Here is a 14418-nt window from a genome sequence, read left to right as displayed (position 1 = left end):
TCGCTCAGTAAACCTTGCTTTGCTGCCCACCACTCTGTCTGGTCTACCTCTTCAGACGTCAAAGTGGCGTGACCAAGACCCGCGGGCACTGAGGGAAAAGAAATCCTGCAACGTTACCATGTCTTGGCTATTGAGAATGCTGACATGAACACAGGGGTGCAGATATCTCTTCAAGATAGTGGTTTCATTTCTTTTGGACATACAACCAGAAATGGGATGGCTGGACCAGACTGTAGCTCTATTTTGAGTCTTTTGAGGAAGCTCTAGAGTGTTGTTCATAGTGGCTGCATTAGTCCACATTCCCACCAGTAGTGCACGGGGTCCCCTTTCCTCCACATCCTCACCAACACTTGTTATCTCTCGTCTCTTTGATGACAGCCATTCAAACACATTTGAGGTGATATCTCATTGTGGTTTTTTTTTTTTTTTTTAAGACTTAACTAACATTCTTTAATTTCCACATTTTCTTCAACCCCCTTTCCACATCCATGCTCTTCTATGTATACTTTTCTGTTTATGTTTTATATTTTTTTCCCATTTATTTTTTTTTTGATGTAGTGTTCCATGATTCATTGTTTGCGTATAACACCCAGTGCTCCATGCAGAACGTGCCCTCTTTAATACCCGTCACCAGGCTAACCCATCCCCCCACCGCCCTCCCCTCGATTACCCTCAGTTTGTTTCTCAGAGTCCATAGTCTCTCATGGTTCGTCTCCTCCTCCGATTCCCCCCCTTCATTTTTTTTTTTTAACATGTAATGTATTATTTGTTTCAGAGGTACAGGTCTGTGATTCATTGTGGTTTTGGTTTGCATTTTCCTGATGATTAGTGATGTGAGCATCTTTTTCCTATACCCATGGACCATGTGAATGTCTTCTTTGGAAAAATGTCTATTCAGTTCCAATGCTTTTTTTTTTTTTAATAAAAAATGATCACATTAGTCTTTAACTCACTTGCTCTTCAACATAGGTTCAGCTTCTGATAAGAGTTTTGGTACAACATCAGTAAGCACGAGGGAGATAAACACCAAATTACATCTGTTTCTTTGACAAGGTAGCCTGGTGATGTTCAGTCTGGATTTTATAGAACCTGTACTTCCTTAGTTGGCATCTACTAACCACTTTTATGAGATAGACATTGGAGTCACACAGGTTTAGGGCCATGTCCTAGCCATGTGATTTATAGCCCGTGCAAATGTGGCAAATAACTAAACCTTTCTCGGCTTCCGTTGCCTAATCTATAAAAGTGTGGGTTATAGCTTCCTTGAGGATTAAATAAAATAACCTAAATAAGCAACTTTTATAGTTCTTCAAATGTGCTAATCCTTCAAAAAATAGTAATGAGAAAGGCAGTTCTGTCAAGATGGAATAAACACACTCTCCCCATCTCTCCCCCTAAATATAACTAAAAACCTGAGACAGAATGGATGGAGTAGCCAAATGAGGACACTGAAAAGTAAATGGTAGCAGGCCAGCCGGGAAAAGGGCCTAGAACCTGAAAAGCCACCAGACCAGCAGTGAGCTTCTCATTTTTCTTTCCTCTGTCATCTCCTAACCTGGTTCAAAGGCTGTCCAAAATCTGGAGCTGGTGCCAAAATCTTGGTTTCTTTTATTTGTTTTGTTTTTCCTTTCTGTCCAATCCCAACCCCCAGGCAATCCTATATCAGCCGCAGTGGTAGGAACAGCCAACAGCTACGTAAAATTTTGAGGGAGAGGAACTCTTCTCTCTGGTCAGAGAAACTGTGGTCCCAAGAATGTTCCCATTGCTATTCTTCTCTGTCCTCTTGCTGCTCGGTCCTGGAGGTACAGGGTCATGGGAAGTGTGCGGTAGAAAGGGGTAGTTAAAAGTCTGCCTTTCTAACTAGAGGAGTAGGAAGGAAAACCTATGGGTGCCAGAAAGAGTAGGAAAGAATCACAGAGAAGGGGGAAGCTCAAGAAAACAATTGCATATGACCTGGGCTCACATCGTGCATTATGTGATCCTAAACAGCATACTAAAAGTTTTGAGAAATGAATTATGGGGGAAGACCACTGCCCAGGCAATGGCTGGTCACTGAGTGGTGCACAGGTGGGACAGATCCAAATAGCATTGCAAAGGTTCTGAAACTAAACTGACATTAGAACCATAGTCCACAGAAATCAGGCAGGAAAACTGTTACCCAAACCTAACCAGATTGATTAACTGCTAAAAAAAAATTCTCTGTAAGATTTAAATAAGACTGAAAATCGCATATCATAATGAAGTTGCTAGTATACAGTACAAAACTACTTAACAAATGAGGAAGAAAGAAAATCTCCATATTTGGCAAGGGAAACGATGATTAAGTAATACCAAACCCCAAATAACATAGATGTGAATTCTCAAAGACTTTAAGTGACTATTATAACCATGCTCCAAGAAATAAAGGCAAACACTCCGGAAATGGATAGAAAGATTTAAAAAGTTTGCAGAGAAGTGGAAGATCAAACAAACAAACAAAACAAAACAAAAAACAACCAGAACTAAGATGAAATTTTAGAATGGAAAAACACAATAACCAAAATTTAAAATTCACCGAATGGGGGCAACAGTACATTTGGGATCAGGAATTAAAAAATCAGTGAACTTGAATATAGATCAATAGAAACTTTTCAATCTTAATAACAGAGAGAGTGAGAAAAAGAGAAGAAAGCCTCAAGGACTTGTGGGACAACACTAGGTGATCTAACAATTGTAACAGTCCCTGTGGAAGAGGAGAAACTGTTCTCCCCCCACCGCCAAAATTTGAAGAATTTATGGCCGACCAATGGTTACCAAGGTTTGAGGTGAGGGAAGAAATTGGCCAAAAGGACAGCAAGAAAGAGTCTTTGACGTCATGGAATCGTTCTATGTCCTGTCACGTGATTTTTTTTAAAAAAAGATTTATTTATTTATTTACTTGAAAGAGAGAGAATGAGAAAGAGAGAACACATGAAGGGGGGAGGGTCAGAGGGAGAAGCAGACTCCCTGCTGAGCAGGGAGCCCGATGCGGGACTCGATCCTGGGACTCCAGGATCATGACCTGAGCCGAAGGCGGTCGCTTAACCAACTGAGCCACCCAGGCGCCCTGTCACGTGATTTTATACACCTGTTAGATAGAACTGCATACCAAGAGAGTCCACTTTTACTATACGTAAATATTTAAATAATAATTTACAAATAGGATCAACTGATCTAGTTTATACTGTATCTTGTTCCAGTAAGATATTAAATGATTTCCTTTAATTTTAAGATACTTGGCTTGATATCTTAAGATAAATATAAACCCTTAGAACAATATTTGCTGCCAGAATTTATTTAAAAATCTGTCTGAAAGGTAAGTCTCAATCCTTGAAAAACTATTTACTTTAACTTCTCCCTTTTTCATCCTTTTAATGCCCTCTCTTCCTTTCCCATCTCCCTGGTGCTCCTAGCGTTTACTTTTCTCTCCTCTTCCCTTCTTTTCTGCCCCTTTGTCTTTACCCTAATTTCATTGATGTTTTGTCTTGAGCTGTATATTTTCCGTTATAGTTCTCTCACTAAAAAAATTAAAACTTTTACTTCTTTACTTTTTAAGTTGAATGCACTGAATATTTTATATTTCTCTCTCAAAATTAAAATATTCTGTCAGATTGCTTACAAGTTAATTTTTGCCTGTAAATAATTTTCAGAACTGTTACTTTCCCTTTGGTCGTTCAGGGGCTCTCAGAAAAGGGGTAAAGACACACTCCCCACCCTTGTTAAGGGAGTAGGTGCATCCTCCCCCTTAAAGCTGATGTAACTGTCATTGTTATATATTATGAAGATGAAGCTTTATCTAGTCTAGATTCTGTTAAAAAAATTATACCAGAAGTGAAATTATACCTATTTCTTTTGCATATTTAAAAAAATTTTTGAGAGACATATATAGCAATTTCCCAACAATGCATTCATCCCTGTGAAGTCAATACATTTGGTTTAAAACCAAGTAGCTATATACAAAACAATCATCTTGGAGAGGGATTTAAGGTTAACCTGCAAATTATCAATAATGTCAATATACCATGATAATCAGGAATTGAGTTGAACACTAGAGAAAGGTGCCAGGTTAAGAAGAAAAATGGGTTTAGGAGATTGTAGTAAGAAAAACATTAAGAAAAAACTTGGGGCGCCTGGGTGGCTCAGTCAGTTAAGTGTTTGACTCTTGATTCCAGCTCAGGGTCATGAGATGGAGCCCAACGTTGGGCTCACCTGCTGGTCTTGATTCTCTCTCCCTGTCTCCCTCTACCCCTCCCCCCGTCCCTCTCCTTCTCTAAAAAAAAAGAAAAAAGAAAAAACTTGTTTATGGATTTACATGGTAGAGCTAGAAAAAGTTTGGTGGACTAAGAATTTTGGTAGAAATAGAAAATTTGAGCCAGCTCATCGTATAAAAAGGGAGGTTTTTGCATAACCCAAAGAGGAAAGATGTCTCACGCTTATCTCCACGGCCGTCCTCCTGTGCTCTTCTGCTGTCCTTTCCGCCTTCATCCTCTGAGTTTTCTACTTCCTGGATAACCAGCCTCTTTCCTTTGGTTTGAGTCTTAGATGCAGGTTCAGAATTTTTCAGATCTCTCTCAACCTCTGACAAGGTCTTCTGCAACATAATCAGCATGTTAAAGAAAATGTTTTCCTTTAATTAAAAATGTAAATTCTGTCAGGTAGGAATATGAAGATATTAAAAAGTGGATAAAGAGGGGCGCCTGGGTGGCTCAGTCGTTAAGCGTCTGCCTTGGGCTCGGGTCATGATCCCAGGGTCCTGGGATTGAGCCCCGCATCATGCTCCCTGTTCGGCGGGAAGCCTGCTTCTCCCTCTCCCATTCCCCCTGCTTGTGTTCCCTCTCTCGCTGTGTCTCACTCTGTCAAATAAATAAAATCTTAAAAAAAAAAGTGGATAAAGGTACATAGGACAACACTTTTTATGGCGATCTTGTTTTTCTTTTTCAAACAACTTCATTTGTCTGATTATAATCATACATGTCCGTTAAAGCATAATGAGCATGAAAAGAAAGAAAGAAATCATCTGAAATCCTGCCACTCTGTAACAATGACATTCTGACATTCCTAGATATGTTTCTACACATATGTACACACAGACACAGTTTTATACAAATAAAATCATACGACACATGCTTTTTTTAATGTGGAAAGTTCATATCAAAACATTTTCCTTCCCCCCCCATTGCCCATTTTTAACAGTTTATGGAGGTATAGTTGACAAAGTCACATGCTTAAAATGCATGTTGATAGGTTTTGACATAATAAACATATCCATCATTCCCAAAAGTTTCTTCCCATTTTTTTTTTAAAGATTTTATTTATTTATTTGAGAGAAAGCACGTGAGAGAGCACAAGGCGGGAGAGGGAGAAGCAGCCTCCCCGCTGAGCAGGGAGCCTGACCAGGGGCTGGATCAAGACCTAAGCCAAAGGTGGAGGCTTAACTAACTGAGACACTCAGGCGCCCAGTATTGTGATTTTAATTTAAATTTCCCTAGTAACTAATGATCTTAAGCATCTTTCCATATGCTTATTTTTTTTTTAAGATTTTATTTATTTATTTGAGAGAGAGAGAGAATGAGAGAGAACACGAGAGGGAAGAGGGTCAGAGGGAGAAGCAGACTCCCCGCCGAGCAGGGAGCCCGACGCGGGACTCGATCCCGGGACTCCAGGACCATGACCTGAGCCGAAGGCAGCCGCTTAACCAACTGAGCCACCCAGGCGCCCTCCATATGCTTATTTTCCATTCACAGATCTCTTTTGGTGGAGTCTGACAGTCAAACATTTTGCTTATTTTTTATTTGCCTGTTTGTTTTCTTATTATTGGGTTTTAAGAGTTCTTTGCAGTTCTTACAGATCTTCATCAACTTACAATGGGGTTATGTCCTAATAACCCCATTTTAAGTTGAAAATGCATTTACAACACCTACCCTACCAAACATCATAACTTACTTAGCCTAGCCTCCCTTAATCGTGCTCAGAGGCAAAGTCCTCTAACACAAAGCCTCTTCTATAATAAAGTGATGAATATCTCATGTAATTTATTGAATATTGTACTGAAAGTGAACAACACAATGGTTGCATGGGCACAGAATGGTTATGACTGTATCGGTTAACCCCTGTGAGCACATGGCTGACTGGGATCCGTGGCCCACTGCCCCTTCCCAGCATATTGCTAGTCCAGAAAAAAATGAAAATTCAAAGCACAGTTTCTACTGAATACCTATCACTTTTGCACCATCATAAAGTCAAAAAATTGTTAAGTCAAGCCATTGTAAGTTGGGGACCATGTGTACATTCGTGATACAAGTCCTTTGTTGGATACATAATTTGCAAATATTTTTCCCAGTCTGTGCCTTGTCTTTTTTTTATTTCTGACAGTGTCTTTCAAAGAGCAAAACTTTTAAATTTTGATGAAGTCCAATTTACCAACTTTGCCTTTTATGGATTGTGCCATTATGTCATATCTAAGGAAGATTTATTTAATCCAAGGTCATAAAGATTCTACCCTATGTGTCCTTCTAGAACTCTCACATTCTAGGTTTTACACTGAGGTATATGATCCATTTTGAGTTAATCTTTGCATATGGTTAAGATATAAATGGTTAAGGCCTGAAAGTTAATATGTAAACATGAAATTGTATTGGGTAGTGACATTAAAGGTGGTTTTCCTTGTTTCAAATTTTTTTTAGAATATTGTCATGATAACTTTTCAATAAATACACCACTACAAAATGAAAGTACTATGGGTAAAAGATGCGTTCTTCAGCCGGGCCCTAAACCTAATCCACTGAAATGCTAACTTGACAAATACACTAGGGACATCAGCTGCCACTGAAAGTGAGACAGATAACCCGACAGGTGTGTGTAGAAACAGTGACAACTTACTGCTGGAAGACAGTTCTCCATGGACTTCTCACATTTCTAAATATGTTGTGAGTAGTGGCATAAATAACAGTTGTTCTGGATTATCTTTTCCAGGATGTCTGTTACTGAGAACAGCCTTGGAAAACAGAGAGAGTATTTCTCTTCAGAGAAGAGAGCAGGTATGTTTGCTCTCCAGTAAAATAAAGATGTTTCCCTCCATAACAGAATTTTGGGCAGGTTTGCTTGTATCCCACGATAAAAGACAAGGGTTTTCCTAAGTTTGGGATTCCTCAGCTATGATACAAACCCAGTGAGTGTGCAGCTCTATCTGGGCCGCCCTGCACCACCCCCATGGGATTTGGGGGCCAGGGGAGCTGACATGAACTTGAAGCTCATCAGTTTGCTGTAGTGTGAATAACAGAGTCCTTTGTGTCTTCTGCTAGGCCACCTTGTTAATTTGCAAGTTGGGTAAAATCTCACAGTTCTCTACACTTACCTCACTCATTAAGCCTCAAAACAGCCCCCGGGGTGCATACCTCAGTCAGTCTGCTCAGTCAGGCAGCGAATGCTGTCAGTGGTGCCATGCTTACCATGCACTCTTCTATGGCCATGGAGCCCTAGGAAACTTCTATACCACTCTGCATAATAAACTGAGATTGGCTCAGAGAAAAGCATTGCCTACAACACTGCAGGAAAGAGAAAAATCAAATATTCTTATTGTATGATATCACTTATATGTGAAATCTAAAAAAGCCAAACTCATAAAAACAGAAAGTGGAGGGGCGCCTGGGTGGCTCAGTCGTTAAGCGTCTGCCTTCGGCTCAGGTCATGATCCCAGGGTCCTGGGATCGAGCCCCGCATCGGGCTCCCTGCTCCGCGGGAAGCCTGCTTCTCCCTCTCCCACTCCCCCTGCTTGTGTTCCCTCTCTCCTTGTGTCTCTCTCTGTCAAATAAATAAATAAAATCTTTAAAAAACAACAACAACAACAAAAAAAAACAGAAAGTGGAATGATTATTACCAGGAACTGGGGAGGTACGGCACTGGGAGATGTTGCTTAGGGGCACAAACTTGCAATTAGTAGATAAGTAAGTCCTGGAGAGCTAAGGCACAGCATAGAGATTGGAGTCAGCAATACCATATTCTAAACTTAGAAGTTGCTGAGACAAGATCTTAATTGTTCTTAGCATAAAAAAGAAATAATTATGTGATGTGACAGAGGTGTTAGCTAAAGCCAAGGTGGTGATCCTATTGCAATATATAAATGTATTGAATCAACATAAGTACACCTTATAAACAATGTTACCTATCTAAATAAATATTTGTCCTTCAAAAGTAGGTTTATAGTTTTGGACATTTTCAGAGCCTGTTTTCTTCCACTTCAAATAGATATTAACACTTTGGAGCATCTGGGATATACCTAGGTGTTTTTTGTTTTGGTTTTTTTTCTTTTGGGATATACCTAGTTTTTAAAGCTGTGAGCTAATTCTCAACATCATTCATCCAACAAGATTGATGTCATTTTAACATAAATACAGAAATACTAACTGGGCAACTGGGTGGCTCAGTCCGTTAAGCATCTGCCTTCGGCTCAGGTCACGGTCCCAGGGTCCTGGGATTGAGCCCTCATCGGGCTCTCTGCTCGGTAGGGAGCCTGCTTCTCCCTCTCCTTCTGCCCCTGCCCCTGTGCTGTCTCTCTCTCACTCGCTCACTCTCTCAAATAAATAAAATCTTTTTAAAAATTAAAAAAAACACAAACTATAGAAATAAGTGAGGTATCACTTTCTGTACTTACCTTGGCCAACTCATTATCAGGTTCAACATTCAGTACTTTATTCAAATCTTCTAGGGCTTCCTGGAGCTTGTTTTGATGTTTATATGTAGTGGCACGGCGCAGAAGAGCTGAAAATTTACAGGAAAAAAAAAGTTGTATTTTTTAATGTGTGGTATCATGGTTAGAACCTATTTTTCAAGTGGAAGAATGCAAATACCACAGAACAGTTTAGTGTGCAAGTGGGCAAAGCTTAATTACACCCATTTTCATATTGTTGCACATGTAGAAAATGATACTGGGGTAAACAAAGAGGCTGCCTCAGGCACCAGTCCCTTCCAGCAACCCCGGTCCTTGAGCAGCCCCAGGCTCTGCCGGCTCCTGCCAGCACTGAGAGGCCATACCCTCAGAGGCGCCACACTATAGAGCTCTATTGGGAAGCTGGTCATAGAGCATTAACACTTACATCTTAATAATCATCATCAGTATTATTTTGCCCCTTTATGAAAACTGAGAAAATCCTTTATTCAAATTTAGTATATTGCTGACCAGCAGATGGCTCAGAATATGAGCCATTAGCAAAGGAAGCCTCTATAGCAATCTCTAAAATGATTAGATGGTATTTCACACAGGGAACCGACAGAATCCTGATTAAGTTGGCTCAGTTCAGAAATTGAGCACTTTGATAATTTGCATCAGATTTTCTGTATATTTCAAATAATTCGACAATTATTTAATACTGATAAGGAATGCCTTTATAATCCCATCATTATCCATGTATAATCAGAGAACTTTGTATAGTAAATCATTATTTTGAAAAGAATGAGTCTTGGAAATTTTGAAAAGTGAGAAATTTATATCCAACATATTTTAATATGCTATTTTAAAACATACATTTGACCAACTTGATTTCAGTCTTAGAATGAGCCATGAAAACCTACAGGATAAATCATTTTGTCATAAATTTAATCAAAACTGTTACACTATACTTTAAGCAAGTTTAGCTATTACTATTACTACTCAGAAGGGAACAACCATAAGAAGTAGGCATGATATAATAGTTACCATTTTTTAAACTTTTTATTTTTGAAATAATTTTAGGCGTATGGCAAAGCTGCAAAGATAATACAGAGAGTTCTCATATACCTTCTTCCAGCTTTCCCTCATGCTAACATCTTACGTAACTGTGGAATATTTGCCAAAACTAAGAAATTAACATTGGTATACTACTATTAACTGAACTACAGGCTTTACTTGCATTTCACCAGTTTTTCCACTAATGCCTTTTTCTGTTGCAGGATGAATTGAAATACCACACTGCATTTAGAACAATTGTATTTTGAGTAAAACAAAGTTTTGAAAATGAAGTTTTCATTTAAGCAAACATAAGACTTCTTAATGTTTTATAGCCCTCCTCATTACTAGATTTGGCTCTATCCAGTTTGTTTTTTAAATAGTGAAGATTCTGGTGCTTTTGAAATTACTCAAACAAGGAAAAATGGAAACATAAAGTCATTCTGGTGGCAGAAGATGAGCACTGTGGTGGAATGTGGGCTCTGGAGTCTGCTGCCCAGTGCAGATTCCTGTCTCTGCCATTTGCTAGCTGTGTGACTGTGGATGAACTGCTTAATCCTTTTATGCCTCAGTTTCCACTTTTGTAAACTGAGTGTCCTAACAATAGTATCTGCACCTCTACTCACCTATTGTGAAATTAGTGGAGTTAATATGTGTCAAGGACCTGGCACAGTGTTGGTGTGGGCCCATCAGAAGATCGCAAAACTTTTTTGCCACATCCTAAAACTGGGAGCCCACCCATGCTCCGTGACAGAGACAAACTACAGACAAAGAGGATTTTGCTGGTAAAAGGAGGGCAATCCATGGCAATGACAGTCAGGGCTGATGCTCCAGGATCTCCCCTTAGCACACCCACGGCTTGCACAGGAGGGTACACAAGGGTACATTCCATGTGAAAAAAATTAAATGTGTATATTTACTCAAATCCATAACATTTAAAGAAATAGGGTCGGGCACCTGGGTGGCTCAGTTGGTTAAGCGACTGCCTTCGGCTCAGGTCATGATCCTGGAGTCCCGGGATCGAGTCCCACATCGGGCTCCCTGCTCAGCACGGAGTCTGCTTCTCCCTCTGACCCTCTTCCCTCTCATGCTCTCTATCTCTCATTCTCTCTCTCTCAAATAAAAAATAAAAAAATCTTAAAAAAAAAAAAAAAAAGAAATAGGGTCTATTATAAATTATGCCACTCCCTTGTGGAGTGATTCCTTCTGGATAACAGAAAAGGAGTGGAGTCTAACTTGTGTAGTCGGGCTTAGACCACAGCAAGGCTGTGCAGCCACTGAGACAGGAAATCCGAACACAGTGCAGGTTTTGGTAAAAAGATATAGTTAGCTTTGGGCACATCTAATTTAAAATGTCTATGAAGGGGCGCCTAGGTGGCTCCTTCGGTTAAGCGTCTGCCTTCAGCTCAGGTCATGATCTCAGGGTCCTGGGATTGAGTCCCGCATTGGGCCACTTGCTCAGCAGGGAGTCTGCCTTTCCCTCTGCCCCTCACCCTGCTTGTGCTCAATCTCTCTTGCTCTCTCAAATAAATAAATAAATAAAAAGAAAGAAAGAAAATGTCTATGGACATGTAGGTGGAAATGCCCACAAAGCCACTGGCAGAAGGTTCTAGAGCTCTGGCATGGGCTTATTATATTAATGTCAGAAATTTTATATTAAATTATACTTAGATATTTTTTGGATAAAAGGATAGTTCAATAAGCCTGTAACAAAAAGATAAATATTGTATGATTCCACTTAGATGAGATACCTACAATAGCAAAATCATAGAGACAGAAAGGAGAATGGTGGTTGCCAGAAGCTGGCAGGAGGGAAAGGTAGAGAATTATTGTTTAATGGGCATAGAGTTTCACTTATGCAGGATAAAAAAAGTTCTGGAAAATGGAGGATAATGATGACTGCACAACAATATGAATGTATTTCATACCACTGAATTGTACATTGAAAAATGATGAAGATGGTAAGTTTTATGTTATGTGTATTTTACCAGAGTAAAAAAATTAAAAGATAAATAGAAAACCACCATGGCTCAAATGTAAGCCTGAGATATTTCTTTAAAAACATATTTTACTTCATCTCCTGGGATTATTAACCACTTCAGTGCAAATAACCAGGAATTTAAATTCCAAGTTAAACTTGAAGTTAAAAGTAACTTTATGAAAGTGATGATTCACAGAAATTAGAGTGTATCTGAAATAGTCTTAGTATAATCATAGTTGAGTGTCTACAAATTGTCGAACAAATCCTGGTATAAATTTAAAGCATTCTGTGAATATTTTTTACCCTTTAAGTTTCCAGGTTCTAACTCCAAGACCTTTTCACAATCCTGAAAAGCACTGTTCCAGTTCTGTAGTTTGAGTTCTGCTTGAGCACGATTGTTATAGGCCGCCACTGTGGGGAGCACTGATATACTCCTACAAAAGAGACACTTATTGGCAACAAGTAGACCAGAGGAAAACATAAGAAGATAGGAAAAACTCAGCTAAAGTTTCAAACAAAACAATTATAGCCTGTGTTATAGGTGGAATTGTGTCCCCCAAACTCATATGCTGAAGTCCTTACCCCCAGCAGCTCAGAATATAACTGTATTTGGAGATGGTCTTTAAAGACATGATTAAGTTAAAATGAGGTCATGAGGGTATACCTTCATCCATTATGACTGGTGTCCTTATAGGAAGAGGAGTTTAGGACATAGACACATGCCGAGGAAAGACCACTTGAAGACATAGAGAGAAGACAGCCACCTACAAGCCAAGGAGAGGGGCCTCGGAAGACACCAGCCCTGCCGACAGCCTTGATCTCAGATTTGCAGCCTCCACACGGTGAGAAAATAAATTTCTGTTGTTTGAGCCCCTCAGCCTGTGGCACTTTGTTATGGCAGCCCTAGCAAACTGGTACAGCCTGAATCATCAAGAGCAATAAAATATAGTTCTATAGACATACTGAATCAATATTTAGACAGATGCTGAATATCCAGGTAAGCAGTTTAAGGTTGACCCTGGCTTTAGAAGTGACCTGGTAACCTACATACCCACAGATCTCCTAAAAAACCAGTTTAGTTAACATCAAATACATTATTTTGACTCCTTGGGGACAATTTCCTCGTACAAAAAAAATGGAGCAATCAACCACAACTAATATCCTTTATTAAGTTGCTATGGTGAGTTTACTTTGTAATCTAAACACAAGAGTTTAGTTTGTAATCTAAAAGTGGATTTAACTGGGAGGAAATGATCATAATTTAATCAGAAAAAGTTAACTGAAAGAAACAAAGGAGAGTAGTAGTAACTGAGGAATACAGACTTTAAGAGAGGAAATTTTGTTACATTAAGGGTATGAAAGCAAAAATAACTGATGAAAAGAGGGACTTAAAACCTCCCCAGTTGTTGCTTAATAAGTTGATTTGGAGTGAAATAATGTATTCCTAGGTTTAGGAAAGATAAGGGTATCAGTGCACTGAATTTTCTAAAGCCAGAAGAAGAATAGAAAATGAAAAGGGAAAAGCCACAAAAAGTAGCAATTTACTAAGATCATTAAAGATGAATATAAAGAAATCACATGGTTGGGTAGAGACCAAAGACAGACAATACAAGTAAGAATGACTAATACAAGTACCTGACACTGAGTACCTCCCACCTGCCAAGCACAAACACCACACTCATTGAATCCTCACTATAATCCATGAAGGAGGTATTACTGCTCTTCCTATCTTACAGATGAAAAAAACAGATGTGACAGAAAAGCCAAGTCACATGCCCGAGGTCACAAGCTAGTAAATGAGAGGCAGGACTCAAACTCAGTGTACTCCAGCACCTGCTATCACTACCACCGTGTTAACCTGCCTTTCAGTGTGTTGTTTTATTGAATTCTCACAGCGGCTCTGAACTACTTCACTGTAACAACCTCATCACACTGAGGAAACTGAGGCAAGAGAGGTGAAGAATCTGCCCAATGTCAGAAAGTGGCAGTCTGAGTTCCCTTAATGCTATGCTGCTTTAATTTTTCACCACTCTGATTTCTTAAAAGAGGAAAAATTGTGTTCCCTGCAATAGACTAAGAGATTCTCTACTGGTGGAAATCTACGAGAGAGAACAACATCAGCACTGACATCCACCTGCCTAAAAAGGGAAGACAATACTGAAAGAGAAATAGATTAACAGCCTCTTTACCTTGTATGTTCACTTAAACATGGAGACAAACTTCTTTAGAGAAGCAACATTGAAAAAAAAACCTTCCTTCCAAAGATGAAAAAAAGATCATAGAGAGTTTATTTGTAAGATAGCATAAGGGATTCTATAAGCACAATTAGTTTGTAACAATATTTTAGGAAATTAGTCTACTTTTCATTGACTGTTAAGAGCTTCAAAAGTTCATGTAAGTGGATGCCTGTGTGGCTCAGTCAGTTAAGCATCTGTCTGCGGCTCAGGTCATGATCTCAGGGTCAAAGGTAAGGAGAGTCTGAGTCAAAAGTCTGAGTCTCCCTCTCCCTCTGCCACTCTATCCACTCATGCGCTCTCTCTCTCTCTCAAATAAATAAAATCTTTATTTTAAAAAAGTGCATATAAGTATTTATTGAATATCTACTATGAACCAGGTACTTTGTTGGACACTGGGGATACAAAGTTATAAGAAAACTGACAAGGGTGCTCTGCTCTGATAGAGTTTACAGTCCAGTTACTATCAAAACACACAAACTTAA

General features: G+C 39.2%; 1 protein-coding gene and 1 long non-coding RNA gene across 3 annotated transcripts in view; one reads left to right on the top strand and one right to left on the bottom strand.

Moving 5' to 3' along the window:
* Positions 1 to 14418, bottom strand: part of SPAG1 (sperm associated antigen 1) — a 69131-nt gene that overhangs the window by 34080 nt on the left and 20633 nt on the right. Inside the window, 3 exon segments of the mRNA XM_027604001.2 lie at positions 4450 to 4609; positions 8669 to 8775; positions 12003 to 12133. Of these exon segments, the coding sequence (XP_027459802.2) occupies positions 4450 to 4609; positions 8669 to 8775; positions 12003 to 12133 (398 nt within the window).
* LOC113927867 overlaps positions 1 to 14418 on the top strand; it is a 33859-nt gene that overhangs the window by 2531 nt on the left and 16910 nt on the right. For both annotated transcript variants that reach the window (XR_003521757.1, XR_003521756.1), the window contains exon 2: positions 12394 to 12541. This is a non-coding gene — a long non-coding RNA (uncharacterized LOC113927867). The remainder of the gene's footprint in view (positions 1 to 12393; positions 12542 to 14418) is intronic.

This window comes from Zalophus californianus, chromosome 4 (genome assembly GCF_009762305.2).
Source record: "Zalophus californianus isolate mZalCal1 chromosome 4, mZalCal1.pri.v2, whole genome shotgun sequence".
Lineage (NCBI taxonomy): Eukaryota > Metazoa > Chordata > Mammalia > Carnivora > Otariidae > Zalophus > Zalophus californianus.
The sequence above is the reverse complement of the archived record's forward strand: the minus strand, read 5'-3'. Positions and strand labels throughout refer to the sequence as shown.